Source organism: Apis cerana, linkage group LG6 (assembly GCF_029169275.1).
Source record: "Apis cerana isolate GH-2021 linkage group LG6, AcerK_1.0, whole genome shotgun sequence".
Classification (NCBI taxonomy): domain Eukaryota; kingdom Metazoa; phylum Arthropoda; class Insecta; order Hymenoptera; family Apidae; genus Apis; species Apis cerana.
This window is the reverse complement of record NC_083857.1, coordinates 16,134,456-16,155,085: the sequence shown is the minus strand read 5'-3', so window position 1 is coordinate 16,155,085 and position 20,630 is coordinate 16,134,456. Positions and strand designations below refer to the sequence as shown.

General features: G+C 17.8%; 4 protein-coding genes across 5 annotated transcripts; 2 read left to right on the top strand and 2 right to left on the bottom strand.

Annotated features, from left to right (window-relative positions):
- Window positions 1-996: 996 nt before the first annotated feature.
- On the bottom strand, window positions 997-3,753 carry LOC107999114 (protein phosphatase 1 regulatory subunit 7). Its single transcript, XM_017058784.3, has 5 exons — window positions 3,210-3,753; window positions 3,019-3,119; window positions 2,722-2,918; window positions 2,117-2,588; window positions 997-2,044 (listed from the first exon to the last, which is right to left on the bottom strand). The coding sequence occupies exons 1-5, from the start codon at window positions 3,220-3,222 to the stop codon at window positions 1,871-1,873; spliced, it is 957 nt and encodes a 318-aa protein (XP_016914273.1). The 5' UTR covers window positions 3,223-3,753; the 3' UTR covers window positions 997-1,870.
- A 415-nt stretch (window positions 3,754-4,168) lies between these two features.
- Window positions 4,169-13,545, top strand: LOC107999192 (TATA box-binding protein-like 1). Its single transcript, XM_017058890.3, has 5 exons — window positions 4,169-4,326; window positions 5,339-5,635; window positions 6,603-6,853; window positions 7,670-7,764; window positions 7,918-13,545. The coding sequence occupies exons 2-5, from the start codon at window positions 5,348-5,350 to the stop codon at window positions 8,193-8,195; spliced, it is 912 nt and encodes a 303-aa protein (XP_016914379.2). The 5' UTR covers window positions 4,169-4,326; window positions 5,339-5,347; the 3' UTR covers window positions 8,196-13,545.
- LOC107999094 (centromere protein I) lies at window positions 9,709-18,243 on the bottom strand. Its single transcript, XM_062076786.1, has 15 exons — window positions 17,795-18,243; window positions 17,563-17,688; window positions 17,335-17,484; window positions 17,137-17,225; window positions 16,818-16,948; window positions 16,566-16,746; window positions 16,389-16,501; window positions 16,166-16,320; window positions 15,878-16,078; window positions 15,327-15,433; window positions 14,958-15,149; window positions 14,685-14,809; window positions 14,501-14,618; window positions 13,930-14,100; window positions 9,709-13,787 (listed from the first exon to the last, which is right to left on the bottom strand). The coding sequence occupies exons 1-15, from the start codon at window positions 17,847-17,849 to the stop codon at window positions 13,719-13,721; spliced, it is 1,983 nt and encodes a 660-aa protein (XP_061932770.1). The 5' UTR covers window positions 17,850-18,243; the 3' UTR covers window positions 9,709-13,718.
- Window positions 17,711-20,166, top strand: LOC107999093 (transmembrane protein 231). 2 transcript variants are annotated; one of them, XM_028667357.2, is made up of 6 exons: window positions 18,223-18,415; window positions 18,630-18,781; window positions 18,884-19,047; window positions 19,167-19,289; window positions 19,351-19,558; window positions 19,633-20,166. In XM_028667357.2, exons 2-6 carry the CDS (start codon window positions 18,643-18,645, stop codon window positions 19,893-19,895), a joined length of 897 nt encoding a protein of 298 aa, XP_028523158.1. In that variant the 5' UTR covers window positions 18,223-18,415; window positions 18,630-18,642; the 3' UTR covers window positions 19,896-20,166. The 2 variants fall into 2 exon arrangements, with proteins under 2 accessions (XP_061932772.1, XP_028523158.1); XM_062076788.1 differs by lacking the exons at window positions 18,223-18,415; window positions 18,630-18,781 and adding an exon at window positions 17,711-17,730.
- The last annotated feature ends 464 nt before the right edge of the window (window positions 20,167-20,630 follow it).

Sequence of the window (20,630 nt, the reverse complement as noted above, 5' to 3'; positions counted from 1 at the left end):
TTTGATCGATTATATATTGAATAATTTACAAATATTTTTTTTAAAAACCATATTTAGTCCAATTTTTTCAATATTATTATTATAATTATTATAATTTCATATATATATTATAATTTTTATTTTATTTTATAATTATTAATATTATTTTGAATATTTCATGAATATATATATATCTTTTCACATATAAATGAAATATTATAATTGAAAATATTAAGTATATTAATATTTAATTTATATTTCAAATACAATAAATATAATATTTTTAATATTTAATGTAATAAACAATAAAATAATTATCTATTTTATATCTTATTTTATTTTTAAATTGAAAACTTATATGTAGAACTAATAGAAATTAAATTACTTTTTCATTAAAAATAAAAATTTAATTATTTTAATGTTTCTGCTACAAAGTTTTGAAATATTAATTTATTTTATATTTATGTTTAAATGATAAATTTAAGAATGATTTTATTGAGTTTTAGATTTTTATAGATTTTTATAGCAATAATGAAATTATATATATATGAAATATAATATAATTAAAAATTCTGCATATAAAATATTTTAAATGTTAACATTTGTATTTATATAGGTACTTGGAAATTATTTTACTATATCAATATAACATTAATATATGTTTGAATATATAAATACATTATATTTTAAATATCTTTTTTTTTTTATATTTAGATTTCAATCGAATTTTTATTGTATATTTATATATTATATCTTAAAATAGTTCATAAAAATTTTCCATTATATGAACTTTTAACTTTATATGATTACAAATATTTTCAATATAAAATTAATATTTTTATAATATATAATTGTTATAAAGTTATATAAATATATTTTATTTATAAATTAAAAATAATTTTCAATGTTTATCGCAATAATTTATTTTATATTTGTTCAAATAAAATAAAATAGAAGAATTGCATAATAATTAAGCTTTCAATGAATAAAATAATGTGATTTATGAATATAAGGCACTTAACATTTACATACTTATATAATTTCAATATATTTGACATATACATATCATAAGTAAATATAAAATTATTGTAATATTATTTAATTTAATGAAAATGTTTATAAAGTCAATTACAAATAAGTTTACACATATGTAAATACAGGAGTTATGATTTTTATATTGAAAAATGAAATAAATACATTGAATATTTTGTTATGAATATTATAAACAAAGATTAAAACAATTAATTTAAAAATAATGTTTTTATGGTTTTATATATAATATTAAATTAATATTTAATGATTTTTCCTATTTTTAATATTTTCATAAATATGTATTGAATATCTTTTACTTAAATTTTTTTTTAATTATAAAATTATTTTATATTATGTAAAGTTTCCCTTTGCCTCCTTTCAGTATCTTTAAAACATCTTTAAAGACATTCATAACATATCTTCAAAACATTAAAAATTAAAAAAATTAATGCGGATGTATTTAATTGAATAAAATGAAAAATAGTACTTAATCATAATAAATCACATTATTCTTGAATTTAAAATTATAAAAAATATTGAACTATTGAACCTTTAAGCATTTATATTATTTTTTGTTAAAAAAACTTATGTTTCTAATTATTCAAAATAGTAACAAATTTCAGTCCTTTAACAACAACATTAATTAGATTATTAACAAAATGTAAAATATAAAAAAATACATTTCATAGTTAAAAAAATTATAATTATTTTTACCTTTTGCTAATAAGAGTATAGATATTTTTGATTTATTTGCTAAAAATAATCTTTTAAAAGCAATAAAAAGAAATAAGCAACAATATCAGTAGATATAGATCAAAGAATTTTTATCAAAGACATCTATTTTGCAAAATAGTATTTTCTATCTGCAAAGTGTTGCATCTAATTGAACAAGCCATGGCAGCAATAATTTGATTTTTCTTCTGTAGTTTGGATCTTTGGCAATAGGATTATGCTCTAAATATACAGTCTGTAATTTCTTATTAAGAGCTAAATTCTCTATAGTTGTCCATTCCTCAATTTCATTGTTGTTTATCTAAAAAAATACATACTATATATCAAAAAATATCTAAGTGAATATATATATAATTTTTTATAATATTTTTACCCAAAATTCTTCTAAATCTTCAAGATGTTCAATATTTTCAATTTTTTTTATTTTATTATTTGCTAAATCAAAAGTTGTTAATTTTGAACAATTTGATAATCCTTCAATACATGATATACCATTTTCAGATAAATATATTTGATCTAAATTCTTCAATTCTTCTAAATTTTCTATTTTTGTAATACGATTACTTTGAAGACTTAATAATTGAAGATTTTGTAAATATTCCAAGTTTTTAATTTTTGTTATTTTATTTTTACCAAGAAATAAATTTGTTAGATTTTCAAGTCCTTCAAGATTAATTATTTCTCTTATTTTATTGTCACCCAATTCAAGAGTTATAAGATTTTTTAAATGTGATAAATTTTCAATACATTGAATCTTATTTGATGATAGAAACAATTTTTGTAAATTCAATAAATTCTCCAATCCTTCTATTTTCTTGATACGATTAAAAGATAAATCTAAAAGTCTGAAAGTATATGATAATTTTATATTACATTTCATATATTAATAATATTACAAAAATATAAGATATTTTCATTGAGATATTGCTTATTATATATAATTATTTTTTATTTCATTTATATAAAAATATAACATACTCCAAATTTACAAGAACATCTAAGTTTTCTATAATAACAATCTGATTATCTCTTAACTCTAACTCAACCAAAGTCGTAAGTGTATCAAGATTCTCAATTTTCTTTATCAGATTCCATGTAAAACATAATCTACGTATTTTTCTCAATGGTTCTAAGTTTTCTAATTTTGTTAATCTTGAATGATTGAAATCTAATTCCTAAAACATAATTACATAATTATTTATATAAAAAGCATATTGTTATAAATTTTTAAATTGTTATTAATAAAGTTAATAAAAAAAAATATTAAAAACGAACTTCACTATCAGGATCTATGATAAGAATCTTTTCTGTTTCCTCATTCTCTTCATTTTCATTTTCACCTTCAATTTCAGCTGAACCTTCACTTTTATTATCCTCTAAAACGTGAATATGTTTTTATAAATATTTGAATTTTTTTATATTTGATTATTGTGTTATAATAAACAAATAATTTTACAAACAATTACCATTATTTGCCATTATATCAAAATATAATTAATAATAATTCCAATAATGAAATTAATATATTTAGTTTAAAATTGCGTAATAAATTGTAATTAATTATATTGCCTTATAAAGATTTAGCGTTAAATATAAAATACTACTGTAGTATTGGTTCGAATAATTTCAAATGGTAGTAACTACACTGTAGTGAGTTCCATCTCAAAATGTGAATATAAATTGTTATATCGTAAAAATGACAATTACACTGTATATATGTTATAAAAGTTTGTTCTTAATTTCTACACTTTTTATCATAAAATAAATATTTACATAAAAATTATTTTTAAATTCATATATTTAAGTAGAATTAAAAGTTTAATTCTAAGTTTAATAATAAAAAATGAATATAAGGCTATATTATTTAATAAATGATTCTTTTGTTTTTGTATTTTGTCGCTGTTTTGAAAACACTAGTTTTATATTATTTTATTATAGAAATATTTTTAATGAACGATAAGAAATTTTTATAAAACTTAATGAAAACGACTATTAAATATAGATTTCACGGTATTGATTTAGAAATATTAAGATCAATTCACATATATTTTTAAAAATATATTAAAAAAATTCAATAAACTATACAAAAATATTTTCGTCATTATTAATTATTTTAATATTTAATAATATCTTATTTAAATTAAATATAAAGAAGATAAATGTAATTTATAAAATTTTTACCTGAATTCTAGAAGAAATCTAGGGATTAAATTAATGATATATTAAATTTAGTGATAATATTTTTATTTCAATATTTAAGATTTATCAAAATAAAGAAATTAATATTTATTTAAATAATAATATTGAGCAAGAATTATATTTATGAATTATAATTATAAAATGTAATAAAATCAAAAGTTTGCTAAAAAAATATTAGGAAAATTATATGTTCATATTTTAATAATGTGTATTCCCTTTTATATATCATTGCCGCGTCCGTGACTTTGATCTGTAGCTAGTCTAGTGAAGATGGCCGAAAACAATGGCAGTGATTATTGAGCTAACTTTGCATTCTCCTAGTAATTGTCAACAAAGAAGTTATCTTTAATTAAAAAGTAACTGAAGCATCTAACATAGTTACACGTGAGTATGATTTCTATTATGATTGTCTTTGTTGCTAAAAATTTTAACCTTCTCATTTAATATAATGGTCATTTAACGCTATAAGAAATAGTAATTGAGCTTTTCATCTTTTCTTACTGTCATCTTGTCTAACATCGAAGAAAATCATTCGAACATTTTTTAGCATATTCGAAATATACTTTTCTAAAATTTTCTGTATATATTTAAACATTTCTCCGAACATTATATTCTTTAAATGTTTTCAAATTTCTACGATGTTTTAATCATTATTATCAAAATTATTTCATAAAATTTTAAGTTAACTTTTTTTAAAAACTTATTATTTTTTTTAATTTAATCTTTTTTATGTATCCTTTAAAAAATATAAATATATATTTATCATATATCATTCATATAAGATAACATCAGTAATAATTTTAAATGATATTATATATATATAAGATATTATTATTAATTATTTTAATCTTTATATAAGGTGAGTTTAAAGCTTTATTTTATTATAAAATTACTTTCGTAAAAAATAATTTATTTTTTAGTTATTGTTTTTGTTTAATTTCTTAAAATTTTTACATTTGAGCATATAATATAAATAATAAAAAATTACTAAAAATTAAAAAATATAAATTTAAAATTTAAAAAATTAGAAAAAATAAATATAATCCAAACTTAAAATTAAAGCATAAATTGATTTATATAATATTTATAACAAAATTTCAATTGTTAAGTAAAACATTTAATTAATAAAATTAAATATTTATTATTAATATTTTTTATTATATTCACATTTATCTATATAACCAATGATTGTTTATAATAATAATTTATTAAAAAAATAAATAATTTATTTTAGATTATTACATTAAATAATATTAATTTCCATAAAAAATAAAGATCTTTTATAACTTGAAAAGCTATGTAATAAAATGATATATTATTTTATATTGAATATTATTATATATTTGTATTATATTATATAATTATTATTGATTATATATTTTATACATTTTTTTAGATATATATTATGGCAACTGCTATTCAAAAGAATGGCATGAAACCTTTAACAAACTCATCAATAAATCATGTAGAAGATGTAAAGAATTTGAATGATACTGATATATGTAAAGAAGAGAAAGATGACAGGATATTTGATGGACAGATTCAACCTTACATGGAGCCTCATGAACAGGAACCTCGTGAATTGGATATTGTTATTAATAATGTAGTTTGCAGTTTTAGTGTTAGATGTCATTTAAATTTACGAGAAATTGCATTAAATGGATCTAATGTGGAATATAGAAGAGAAAATGGGGTATGTTTTAATTTGTTTCTTGTTTGTAATAAATTATTATAATATAATATATTTCAATTATGTATATATGTATAATATATAAATAATGATATTCTTTAATAATTCAAAGATAGATAAAAATGATTCAATATATATATACTCTATTTAGATTTTGTCATATTTATATAATTATTTTTTCAAAATATTTCATATAATATCTGAAGTATAATAATTATAACAATTGTTTATAATGGAATGAAAAGATTTAAGATGATTCAAATCTTATTCAAAAGTTAATATATATATTGAAAAAATAATTGTACTGTCACAATGTATTGATATTATAGATATAATATTTATAATTATTATAAATTAGCAATTGATATATTATTTCATGTATTATCGTGTATACATGTTAATCATATTAAAAATATTATTTAATATTTAATTCTTATTATTTTCTTTGCTTATGAAAAATTTAGCACAAATGAATTTGGAATATAAATATAATAAAAAAAAGTTCATATAAGCATATGTCTAATATGAATTTTCTAAATTAAGTTAGTTAAGTTTATTTACATTTTCAAAAAAATTTGTTGTTTTCATTTTTAATTTTTAATTGCCCCAAAAGTTAAATTATTTTTATTATATATATATTATATATCAATACTTTTTATCATTATTGAACTTATAAAAAAAAACATTTGAATATCTATAATAAACAATATAATAATCAATATATTTATTATTATATTTATATTAATTTTTCCATAACAAAATATTTAAAAGTACAAATTCTTTTGATTTTACAGTTTTTCAAATGTTATAGAAAAGCAATCAATAATCCTTTAATTCAATTTTAAATTTGATATATTTATTTTGCATTTTAAAAATATGTGAATTTTTATAATTAAACAAAGAAATTTTTTTAATAAACATTGAATTATATTTGTAAACAATATTTTTAAAATATATATATATGTTATAGATGATAACTATGAAATTAAGAAGACCTTATACTACTGCTTCTATATGGTCTTCTGGTAAAGTAACATGTACTGGTGCAACAAGTGAAGTTCAAGCAAAAATTGCAGCTCGTCGTTTTGCTCGTTCGCTTCAGAAGCTTGGATTTAAAGTACGATTTAATAATTATAGAGTAGTCAATGTATTGGGTACATGTTGCATGCCATTTGCAATCAAAATAACATCATTTTCATCATGTCATAAAGAAAATGCAGAGTGAGTATACTTACAAACTTTTTTTTATTTATTTATAAAAATATATTTAAGAATATATAATTATATATATTATTTAGATACATGTAGATATATAGAATATCTCACAAATGTTGAAACATCTATAATTCCTAAAGTAATTTTAAGCAACATTTTTCTTCGCTTTTGTTATAGCTCTATTAATAAGTTATCAACAAGTTATTAATCAAAATATTGGTCAATCATAGAGTAAATAACTAATCAAGTTGCCACAATAACGTTGACTACAACTGAGCATAAATAAATTTAAGCATGTCAAAAAAAGTTGAATATTATAATTATTTTTCATGATATAATTCGATATAATTTTTTTAATAAAAATAATAAAATAAAAAATATTTATATTCATATTTGTATATTATATCTCATATTCTACGATATATATTGCTTATATTGTTCGTATTTAGTCGGCGGCATATAGCCAATACTATTGTCATGGTTCAATGAGATATGTATTTTATAATTAGCCAATATTTTTTATTAATAATTTATAATAAAATCATAACTTTTTACAAAGGAAATTATTACTTGAAATTATTTCAGGAATCTCCAATTTATGGATGTTTCAATATTTTTGGAACATTCTGTATATATTTTTATAATATATATTTATATATAAAAGAAATAAATAAATATAAAGTAAATAAAGATATATATATATTTAAAATAATACATAATATATATATGTAATAATATATAATTATATATTTAAAATATGTATATATAATATTATGTATTATTTTTATTTAAAAATATTTATATAACATTTATTTTGTTTAGTTATGAACCTGAACTTCATCCTGGTGTTACATATAAGTTAAAAGAACCAAAAGCTACATTGAAAATATTTTCTACTGGAAGTGTTACTGTAACAGGTTTGTATTATTATTGAATTACAATTTATATTAATTATATTTTAATAATTATAATTATGAAGATATTAAATTCATATATATAAATGTATTTTTATTGCTTTTATTTTCGATTTTAATTGCTTTATTTATTGAGTATTAAAATGAATATTGTAGCTCCCAATGTTGCTGCTGTTCAAGCTGCAATTGAATATATCTATCCATTAGTCTATGAATTTCGTAAGGAAAGAACAGCAGAAGACGAACTTGCCTTAACAACAAAAAAGCGTAGACTAGGAATGGGACTAAGTAAAAGAAGCCATGATGAGTTCCTACATGATCCAGATTATATATATGATACTATGTTTTCCGATGAGGAAGAAGAAGAAGAAGAAGAAGAAGAAGAAGAAGAAGAAGAAGAAGATGAGGGTGAGAGTGATGCCAGTTGGGACTGAGCTATTTATTTTGTTGCTCTTTTGTTAATTGTGAAACTGTTATACTCATATTTTCTTTTTTAAGAAAAAAAGAAATAGATACATACTGCTTTGTGTATAAAAGTGTTATTGTAAAGAGTGAAGTGAAGCATTCAATAGTGAAAAGACAATGTGCAAGTGTTAGAGACAAATATGCACATACAAGTGCTTTAATCATGGTTATACTAATATTGAATCAATTGAACTGAATTTCATTATCAAAACAATATCATCATAATTTACTTTCATTAATGATATGTATACGTACATAGATTCATTCATATATATATATATATACATATATATAAATCACATATATATCTATACATGCATGTATCTATGTACATATAAATGTTAGACATAGAAATGTATGCATATTCATTGTGTTTAACAAACAGCATCTCAACATTTCAAGTTCAAGTTCAACGTTTTTCATCTTTTTTTTTTTCATTTCTTTTTAATAGAATTTATTATATTTAAATAAGAACAATTTTAAAAAGGACTTATTTGTGTAACCATACTCCTTTATAATTTAAATAGTAGCACGATTCGCGTTTAAGTTTCTCATTATGTAATAATAGATTATGAAAAATTTTGATAGTGATGAAAAGCGTGTATGCATATTTTTGCTGTCTTTTGTTTCATTTCTTTCTACTTATAGATATAATCTATTTTCGCTTAATTAACATACTGTGCCAAAGATAGATGTTCAAAATTTGAGGTAAAGTGATCAAGGATATCTAAAAAACTAAAAATTTTGTTTAATTATTACAATTAATTTTTGCATTACATATTATAATGGACATGAAAATATTTTTAAATGATTTTTTTATAGTAAATAACAAAAAAATTTATTTAATTTTATTTCATTTAAAAAAAATTATTTTTTGTTGAAAAGTTAAAAAATGAAATATTGAGAAAAATTTTATATTTATCATTTGCTTTTCTTTTAAATGACTGTTTTTGATAGTAATAATAAAGAATATTATTTAAAATAATTATCTTTAGCTATTAATTACATAGGCTTTGATTGCAGATGTTTTAATATTTGGCTTCACTATTTATATCATTGTACAGATTAGTTTCAAAATTGAATTTTAGTTTAATATAAATTGTCAGTTAAATCTCTCGTTTCTATTATTTCAAAATATAAAAAATGAAGTATAAATCATAATATCAATGAAATGATTTATTTTATTTGTTGACGATTGCTTAAAAATTTAAAAAATAGAATAGTATATGTTTTTAATTTCTAATACTAATTATCAACATGTAAAAAATTTTTACTCATTTATTTATTTATCACTTGCAGTATCCTCATGACGATAAGTGCATTTGAATTATATATTATCATTGTCACTTGCTAGTTAATCTGAATTAGAATTTAATGTTGTATATTGTAGTTTGAGAAGTAATAAATAATATTTCTTTCATAAATATTCAATATAAATATTTTAAATACGAGATGCTTGACTGACATAAAGCTATTTTTGAATTCTGTTTGATAATAAAAATTATGAGTATATAAAATACAAAATTTTATACAAATATTCTATTTTAAGAAAAATTAACAGAAACTTTTTCTGACTACTTTTTAATTATTTAAAAATATTAGCTAAACTTAAAATAAGATATAGTGTATATAAATCAAATTATGATATGCTAAATATATCAACATGCAATTAATTGCATATTCTTTGAATACAAAACGCCTATTTTATATTTGTTATTAATTGTACGCATTTTTAATGATTCTTTTTCATTACATATATGTGAATGAAAAAGAATATTGGCAATATTATAATAAAAATTAATCTGTACCTCATGTCATACAAGATTATTCATTACAAAATTGAATTTTTATAATTCATTATAATTTATTAATTGTAAAACTGTGAAACAAATTTTTTTACAAAAGTGCTATAGTCACTGCCCTTAGTATATTTGATGCAAAAAATAAGAATTCAAATTTAATCAAATATATATGACATCAAACAACGAAGTATCTTAACTTTATATCATCTACAAAATGCAATATAAATTGCAATACAATTTTTTTCTTTAGAAATGGCAATAATGTCAGAACTATTAATATTTTCAATTTTATTAAATTTAAAGTATACATAAATATATTTTTTTTTTTAATAGAATTTTCTTATTTTAATAGAAAAAAATATATGATAAATATATATAAAATATTATATATATTTGCTATCATTTTCAAACAAAACATTATTGATTTTAAATTTTAAAGAAAAATTATTTATAAAATTGTCATAAGTATTCATTTAGCATTTATAAATATAAAACATAAATTCCGTTTTGTTAAAAAAATTATACAATTTTTTTATTTCTATTTAAAGTTTTTCGTAAATGTTAACTAATTTAAAGTGATTTTTTTTAACAGTATGAAATATAAAATATATATTGATATTAATATATTGATATATTGAAATTTGCGATGTAAGTGAAAATAAATTTATAATATTTTTTCTATCTTAAATAATGTAATACTATCTTTAATGTGATTATTAGATATGTGTTTATTTTTTTTTTTTTTATGTGAAATAAATTTTTTTATCTATGAAGTTATAATAATACAGTTTATGAATTTAAAATTTTTTAGAAAAATTATTCCATATTTAAAATTTTTTTTTTAATTAAATAATTTAAATATGTGTTTCTGGCATTGTTCCATAAATTTTAAAATTGGAATTTAAAGAAATTATTTAAGAAAATTTAACAATATAATACTTTTTTCAATTCAATATTTATGTAAAAAAAAAAAATAATATATTTTCATTTTTATATAATCACATAATGAAAATTTTTATAAACGCACATAATGAATTTTTCTTATATTTTACAGCATTTTTGAAACTAAAAGTAACATTTATTGCAGTGAATTATTTTTTAAAATATCATTAATGTATGATTATATGCATGAAGTACAGAAATATTTATTATTTATATGAAATAAAAGCTATACAATTATGATTAGGAATCGTATTTTTTTTAATAGTAAATCTTATTTGAAATATTAAAAATAAACAAAAGTATTTCTTTAAATATTTTCTGTTAATTATAACTGTTTTATTTTCTTTTGAATACAATTTAATGTTGTAAAAAAGAAAAAAAATACATTACTATTATTATTATTATGTTTATTTTTTCAAAACATTTTTTGGTATATATTTGATATATTTTGGAAAATTTGACAAAAAAAGTTTTTTGGAAAAATTGAAAAAACAAGTTTATTAATAAATTTGTATTCAAATTGAACTTAATGTCAACATGGAACTGCAGTGATATTATTAGTATTAATTTAAATTAACTTCAAAATAAATCATTGTGTATTACAATTGAATGCATGACTGCCAGTCATAGACTATAATTATATAAATGCTATTTCATAGTTTAATTTGAATAAACATAACTATTTCAATGATTTTTTCAAATTCATGACAATAAAATATTAATCGTTATTGTTTATTGCTATAACATTGTATGTTTATAATAAATTCCTTTGATAATAGTTTATAATAATAATGATTTATCTACTATCTTTATAATAAAATATTAGGCTTCTCAAAGTAGTTCATGCATCATAAGTATTGGATATAATTGCTATAAATATTTTTATTTCTGAAAACATTATATATTTTTAATTTTTAAAAATTATCTTATGTTGCACGTACTATTTAATTTGAACAAATTAACTATAATTAATTTACTATAATTACTGCAATAGAGAAACAAAATTTTATTATTAAAAATGTGCACTTTTACCAAATCTGCTAAATTCCGTTTATTATTTTTAAATAGAATTTCACATTCCAGGCCTCCCAATACTATCATTTTCTAGTCTGAGAATATATGTACGCCAAAGACAGTCCATAAAAGCATATTACAATTTAAAATAGTATAGATAACATGAATACATTGCTCAAGATTGATTACATTTAACTATACTATTCATAGTAAAATGCTTATTATTAATGAAAATATATAACAATTTTCCATAATATTTGCAAATGAAATGTTATTTTGTATATTATTACAAAAAAAAAAAGAATTTATTGAAAATTTTGGTAGAGGTGAACATTCTCTGTCAATTCTTTTATGTATTTTATAATCACAACATACATTAATATTTTGACAAAATATAATTTTTTAGCATTATTTTATTAATAATTAATTTAATATGCATATAAATAATTAGACATATGAGCACATATCTAGTTATTCCACCGATTTTTAAAAATAGTTAATTTGCAGCTTAATGTAAAAGATTTTTAGATGATATAAATATTATGATATTAAATAAAATTCTATAAATTCAAATAATTAATTAAAAACTAGAGATAATTTATAACATATTATAATATTGATAGAAATTCTAAGTTTTTGATGTTATCATTATACATATAAATATTTCTTCCTATATTTAAATTATTATTAACATCATGACAGACTATAACATAGCTATATCAGTTTATAATGGGGAAAAAATGTAGAAAAATGTATTATATGATATTATATTAATTGAATAATACACACATTATATGCAGTAATATATATATAGTAAATCTTTCATTTAATTCAATTAGTATTATACATTTTTTTTATTCATTCATTACATAATATGATTGAACTTTTAAGCAATATAAATAGTTATTATTAAAAAATACATTAATCATATATATATATATATATTTCTTGAAAATCAATCTGTAGCAAAGAAATATATTACTCAGTTTCAATTTGAATTATTTTTTTTTATAAAGTTTTTAAAACCTATTTTATTATTTTGTTTAAAAATAATTTGTGTATTAATATGATATATTATTAATTTTTTAATACAATAGTATTAATGATAATATAGGAACACACATACATATATATATATTATTTTAAAGTATAATACAAAAAATAATATTGCATGAATGGCCTTTTCTAGAAGCAATGTATATTTAGAATACGTTCAATAGATATTATAAATTTTGAATTTAAGAGATGTTCACACTCATTGAATTCTTAAAGAAACTTATTGCATGATTATTATTACGATTTTTTATTTATTTAAACATGAATAATTTTTAATTTATTGCAATGTTTATATTAAATATTAATGCATGAAATGAATAAAATAAATGTAAACGAAAAATATAAAAAAAATAATAAAAAACTGTATAATTTATAAAGTATAAGAACAAGCCATTCACTATAATTTATATGTAATTTTTCATTAGGCATATATGTATTAAAGACTGTTAAATGAACTGTAAATGAAAATTTTTATGTAAATAAAGAAATAAAACATAATGATTAATTTAAATTGACTTATTTCATATATGTACTTGGTTTCATAAGTATAAATTTTATAAATAAAAATATAATTTATTTATAATTGAAAATATCTTTATATTATAAAAATATTTTAAATATAAAAAATAAATTTCAGAAATATTATAAATATTTTTATATTCATATTTAATATTATAATTAATTTTGAAATATACTAAGAAATTCATTTATTGTTGGATAATAATGTAAAGCTATACTCATAGCATCCTGTAAAAACGTGATTGTTTTTAAAAGAACTTTTTATTATCTAAGATATATTATTAAATATTAAAAATTATTGTATTTATTAATATTATTTTGAAACTTTTATCATAAATTATATACTACTATAAACAATTTTATTACTAACCTCTTTTGTGCTAATATTTAATCCAGTTTTGCTCAATGTATATTTATATGGTAAAACTGAATAATGATTACTAATATTTAAAAGGCAATTTATATTACAGTCTTCCAAATCTTCTATTATATCTACTGGAATATCTTTTAGAAAATATTTATTTTTATGATTCTTAAATAGCTGAAAAATATAAATTTATCAAAAAATATATTATTAAATGCATGCAATTTTTTTATTTTTAATTATAATAATTTCATATAGAAAAATATTTTGAATATAGTATTTTTATATTATCGATTATAATTAATTAATTAACAATCTTTCAATATAATTATTTTAATATAAAAATTTCTAAAAATTAAATCAATGAAAACAATTTTATTTAACAAATATTTAGTTTTAATTTGTAATATTAATATCATAAAAAAATTTTTTTAAACAATTGAATAAGTAAACGTTTGCATTTCAATTTAAATTATTTTTGAATGAAAATTTTAATTATATTTAATATTATATATAATTATATATTTTAATTATATTTTTTTATAATTGATTCAACTGAAATGAAATATTTACATACCTCATCATACCATAATGCTTCAACAATTTCTTGAGCATAAATAGATATTGTATAAATTTTTTTCTTGAATAACTTTTGTAATTTAGGAGTTTTTAATTGTAAACTTCTATCGCGATATCTATGAATAAATGTTGAACTTAAAAAATTATTTATAAACATTAAAAAAAAATAATAAAATATATACCTTAATAACAATTTACATATTTTTGATAAAATCGCAAGATGTTTTGTAATAAAAGCTCCATAAATTACTGCAGAAGGTGCTAATGTAAAGAATAATATGGTACTTTGATTTTCCAATATACAAATCTAAATATTTTCAATAAAAAAATTAGGCAATTGTGTTATTAATATTTCACATATAGTAATGTTTTCATTTAATTAATAATAACTTATTATTATTATATTTGTATGATTATTTATTCATATATATATATATATATATATATTTACTTACCTCTTCATAAAATGATAATGCTTCTGAAAGTAATAAAATATTATATGAATGTATATTTAAACCAGATATAATAAGCTCTTCAGAAATTTTTGTAAGAATAGGAATTACTTCTTCTAAATTATCCATTGCACTTTGTCCTAAAAATGGTGCAGGTGTTTTATGGCAGCATTCTTTAAATCCTTGACTAATAAACTACAAAAAATGTTTTAAAGGCTGATTTAATTCTACAATTTTATTAGTAATTATATTATTTTTTTATTAATATTAACTTTGATATTAATCTACTTTCAATAATGTAAAATAATTGAGTTATTGATATAAAAAATTATAAAAATTAAAATAAATAATAAAATAACTTTTTTAACATACCAAATTTGTTATCAATATTTTTAATGTTTTGATGATTTCACACTTTATCATTAAAGATGATTCGTAAAACATATTTTGTACATGCACTAGTATTTTTTCTTGTAAATCTAAAAATATTTTATTTTTATTATATATATATATATATATATATATATATATAAATATTAAGGGATTATATACATATTAAAAAAAAAATTAAAAAAATATATGATTTTTTTAAATTATATTATTCCTTTAACATATAAATTTATTTTACTTATTTTAAAATAAAAAAGATTCTCTAAATTAATGTATTACTAATAATTTTTTCAGATATATGTAATATTAAAAAAAAATATATATATATTATATATTATATAATAAAATATATATATTATTTCATACAATAATAATCATAAATATTCAATTACAAATTTAATTACATAAAATTAAATAAATATTCAATTATAAATTTTTTATTTTTAAAAATGTCCTTTTTTTATTTATATTATTTTTTATTATATAATATTTTGCATAAAATCCCTTAATGAATACATTTATTGAAAATATACCACTGATAGATAGAGAAGTCATCCATTGTAATAACATTAGTAATTTTGATTGATATTCGCCTGTATTAAAATACAAATATTCACCAAGAAAATGATTGACAACAGGTATATCTTGTTGCATATATCGTGAAAATTCTATAGTCATATCAAGTAACTTATTAATTTCTTCCATAGAAAATTTTTCATTTTCCAACATAAATGCTGAAATGAAAAACATTATATATTTTTCTAAAAAGATATTATAGACATATATTTAAAAATAAATGATACATATTATTTGAAATATACCTCTTATTAAAGTGTTATAAAGATTATAAGAAAATCTACTTTGATACTGGAAATTGCTAAATGTAAGAAGATGGTATCCAGCAGTATTACTTAAAAGAGATATAGCATTACATGGTAATTCTATACTTAATTGTAATTTTCCCAATTCTTCTATGCTGAAATATTTTAGAAAAAAAAGTATAAATCAATAAACATTTACAATGAATAAAATTTATTTATATACCTAGAAATGTCGAAAATAGATTTTTTATTCTTCTCTTTAAAAATACTAGAACCAATTTGAAAGTATCCTACAGATGGTAATAGAGATGTCACAGTTTTTTTTGTTTTCTTGGACTGTCAAAATTAAAAAAAACTGTAAATTTTATTTTCAAGTGAATTCTATATTTATTATACTTACTTCAAATGTATTCCAATTAAAATATTCCAGATGTAAGTCCTGTGTTTGTTGGATTTCTAAACGAGTTTTAGCATCTTGAAACATTAATCGTAAACCTTCAGGTATTGGTTTCCATACACTTTCTGTATTTATAGATTGAATTTTTTCAGGAACTAATTCAGGTTTATAAGATTTAAATAATCTAAAATAAATTTTAAACAAATTAAAATGTTAAATTTTTAAAATAAGAAATTTGAAATCATAATTACTTACGACAATAAAACAATAATATGTTTTTGTGGTTTTGAATATTTCTGATGGAGAGTTAATAATCTAGATATATTTCTACGTGTTACATCTTCTGGTTTCGTCAATACATAAATGATACGTGCTATCTGTCTTTCCTATGATAATAGTAAAAAAAATATTCAATATAGATATATATTATTGTTACTATAATAATATAGTATATATTTATAATATAATTATATATATATTATAATTATTATCAAAATTTTTAATTATAATTAGAAGATACAATTATATATAATTTTTTTATATGAATTATAATATAGGCAAAAAATATATTTACCAATTTTTCTTTTTTTAATATTATATAAAAAAAAACATCATAATATATATTTATAACTTTTTTATCTATTAATTGATGATCCAATATACCTGAAAACATATATTTTAATTTTAATCTCAAATATTCTATTTATTTTATTATATATTATATTTTAATATTAAAAATTAATAATAAATAATAATAAATTAATAATATTACCAATTATCCATTGCATAATAATGATGGATACAGAAATAGGAAGTTTATTTATAGATGATAAGCACCAAGAAATAATAGATTTAACTGCATGTTCAGATATTTTATATTGAGGAATTAAACATTTTGCTAAAGATACCAATTTAGTAGCACCTATTAAATATATTTTTTACTTTATATTTTTTATAAAATGTAATTATTTACTTCTTATAATATTTGAAATATACTAACTTAAATCTGTATTTATAATAATATTCACTAACAAATTAATATCCTCATCCATCAAACCTTTAGTTGCAGCATAATTTTGTAATGTGCTGAGAGATTCTTCAAATGCAGGATAATCTTTTTTCTTTACTAAAGAAATATAATAAAAAACAAAATATAATTATTAAAAACGTACGATTGAAATTTTACTATTATTTCAAAAATAAATATAAAATAAGAATAATTAGTAACATACTTTTTAAAACATTTAAAAATTTAACTACATTATTTCTTTCTTCATCAATTGACATTTTTGTATATGTATAATAATTATTATTATATATTATGTTTATTATTTCTCACTTAAATCATTCTTATCATATTTACTAATCAAATTATTAGTACTAATTATTATTACTTCTTTTAAAAAAAAACATTTAAACCGGTAAAATAAGTGAAATAAAATGCCATAACCTATTAACATAACAATAATATTAGAATATTTAAAAATGGAAATAAGATCTTCTGATTTTAATGATCTTAATATATGTTATAAAAATATTTTAAATAACTTTTTTCTATATAACGCTTGATCTTAATTATCGAAATATTTATAAAAAATAGTTATTATATTGAATTTCATTTCATTGATTATATATATATATAAATATGAATCCATAACAATGTATATATCGGCATGCGATCATTGTATATATCTGTTTCTATAAACATTGCAAAACCTAGAGATTGCGTGAAATTTAATATTAATATTATTTATAAATCAAATGAAGAATACATGTATTAAAAAAAGTTATTTAAAATGTTAATTTTCCAAAGTTATTAAAACCAATATTGAGGATTTTAGAAAAAATTTTAAGTTAGCATTATAATTTATTTTAAATATTTTTAACTTATTTTTATATATCAACATACTATATTTTTCATATTGCTAATTTATTTAATTTTACTTAAGTAAAAATTTTAATAAATCTTATATTTTTTTTTAATTTATTTTATTTTTTAAAAATTCTAAATTATCATTACACATATACATATGTGAATATATATTTATTTTCTTAATCATTGTCAAGACAACGCATCATAATGGCTGCCATTGAAATATTTTCAAGTTCTATTGATTATAAATATAAAAGTAAAATATGTTCTTTAAGCTTTCTCGTTGTATTATTACTCATAATTTTATCATTGATTACACCATTTTTTATTATTTATAATACAGGAGGTATATTTTTTGACATTTTATTTTGTGCATATTATTACAAATATTATTATTGTTATATATTTTTTATTATTTTATTGCTTAGATAATTATTGTAATTTTTAGGTTTCTTATTGAAGAATCGTGTACTTATGGAAAAACCTGATGTGTTTTTTAATTATAAATATTTATTATTAGCAAATAGAGATTTTAACACAAATCCTATAGTCTGTTCAAGTTTTAAAATATATAAGGATAATGAAATTGAAGATAATTGTACATTAATAAAGGTTTTATCTTTATGTTATTATAATATATATGTAAAAATTTCATAATGCAAATTATTGCACTAATATCTATTCAATTTTTTTTTTATATATATTTTTTTATTAATCTTTTGAGATTTTAGGTTCGGGAAATAGATACAAATATTGATGGTAAAAACGATATTTTAAAATTTGAGGCCCATTTTTATACAAATAAACCTATAAAGTCTCTTAAACTTTTACTTTTCTTTAATTTTCAATTAAAGGTAAAAATTTGATTATTTTTATTTTGTTATTTACAAGTAATGACATATTAATTTGTTATAGCAATTGTTTGATGCAACAATAGAATCTTTTGCATTTTTTACTCATGTATTGAATGAAGAAGTTCAAAAAATACAATTTTATGGAGATTTGGTATTGCAACAAAAAGGCCTTCTTACTAGTGAAGGTTTATATGAAGTATATAATCATAGTTTGGAAATTGCTGATTATTCTTTGAATGAAGTATTTATGCAAAATTTTAACAAAAAATGTTAGTAGTATTTTTTAGTATAATTTTTTGTAGTTAATTATAATAATATAATAAAAAAATAAAATTTATTTCAGTTACAGCTAAAATAAATAATAAATATATAAGTGAACAAATAGGTAATGTAAATGAAAATATAATAGTCATTCAAGGAGAATTATTTTATAGAGAACATTTAATTTATTATCAGCCTAATATTCTGGAAGAATTAAAATGGATATGGGTGCAGTATTTTTCTAGTTTTCTAGTTTTTGTTTATATAGCAAGACATATTTTAATTTTTTTATTTTCAAATCGATATTTGAATTGTTATATAATAGTACCATGGAAAAATAAATAATATACATAGTAAATAATTATTATTTAAATAATTATTTAATGTTATTTTTAATGTTATATTGTATATTGTCTAAATTTTATATTACAAGTAAGTTTTTTAATTATGTGATTTTTATGACATTAAATTTAAAATATGTTTTTATGTAATATAATATTTGAATACTAATATCGAATATCACAAATTGGATCAATATTAAATTGTTTATTTATAGATATAGAATATAGAACTATATTTTTGTGAATTGGTAATAATATATATCTTATATAAGTTATAATATCTTTTGAATATTATTTAAATAAATTAATTTTGAATTATTTTTTTATATAATATATATAATATATATAATATATAATAAAAAAAGATAGAATATTTTATTATTCAAAATGAATTTATTATATCTTTACAATTATTTTTATTTTTTAAATTCTAATATTTTATTCTGATTAATATAAAAGAAATTGATTGATTTAATTATCAACTATAAATAAATTTTTTTTGCCATAATTATTAATGAAATAATATAATAAAAGGCTATTTTATAAAATTTTTTAAATTGATTTTATCTTTTTAAAATTTTTTAGAAGTTATATATAACTTCATTATTTGAAAAAAATTGCTTTTATTTTAATTTACATAATAAAAAATAGAATTTTTTTCTTAAAGATTTGACAATTTATGGTCGGAAATTATTGTTAATCTTAGCCAAGATTTTTAGAAAGCGCATCAAATTGTTTA

What these genes read in the sequence shown, in the direction of transcription:
- LOC107999192 (XM_017058890.3), top strand. Translation starts at nt 5,348, where the DNA reads ATGGCAACTGCTATTCAAAAGAATGGCATGAAACCTTTAACAAACTCA. An exon ending in AATATAGAAGAGAAAATGGG is followed by an intron (nt 5,636 to 6,602) that starts GTATGTTTTAAT and finishes TATATGTTATAG; the next exon opens with ATGATAACTATGAAATTAAG. An exon ending in TGGAAGTGTTACTGTAACAG is followed by an intron (nt 7,765 to 7,917) that starts GTTTGTATTATT and finishes TGAATATTGTAG; the next exon opens with CTCCCAATGTTGCTGCTGTT.
- LOC107999094 (XM_062076786.1), bottom strand. Translation starts at nt 17,849, where the DNA reads ATGTCAATTGATGAAGAAAGAAATAATGTAGTTAAATTTTTAAATGTT. An exon ending in TATTATAAATACAGATTTAA is followed by an intron (nt 17,485 to 17,562) that starts GTTAGTATATTT and finishes TATATTTAATAG; the next exon opens with GTGCTACTAAATTGGTATCT. An exon ending in TATTAAAAAAAGAAAAATTG is followed by an intron (nt 16,949 to 17,136) that starts GTAAATATATTT and finishes CTATTATCATAG; the next exon opens with GAAAGACAGATAGCACGTAT.
- LOC107999093 (XM_028667357.2), top strand. Translation starts at nt 18,643, where the DNA reads ATGGCTGCCATTGAAATATTTTCAAGTTCTATTGATTATAAATATAAA. An exon ending in TATTATTTATAATACAGGAG is followed by an intron (nt 18,782 to 18,883) that starts GTATATTTTTTG and finishes TGTAATTTTTAG; the next exon opens with GTTTCTTATTGAAGAATCGT. An exon ending in ATAATTGTACATTAATAAAG is followed by an intron (nt 19,048 to 19,166) that starts GTTTTATCTTTA and finishes TTGAGATTTTAG; the next exon opens with GTTCGGGAAATAGATACAAA.
- LOC107999114 (XM_017058784.3), bottom strand. An exon ending in GATGTTCTTGTAAATTTGGA is followed by an intron (nt 2,589 to 2,721) that starts GTATGTTATATT and finishes ATATACTTTCAG; the next exon opens with ACTTTTAGATTTATCTTTTA. An exon ending in AAGATTTAGAAGAATTTTGG is followed by an intron (nt 2,045 to 2,116) that starts GTAAAAATATTA and finishes GTATTTTTTTAG; the next exon opens with ATAAACAACAATGAAATTGA.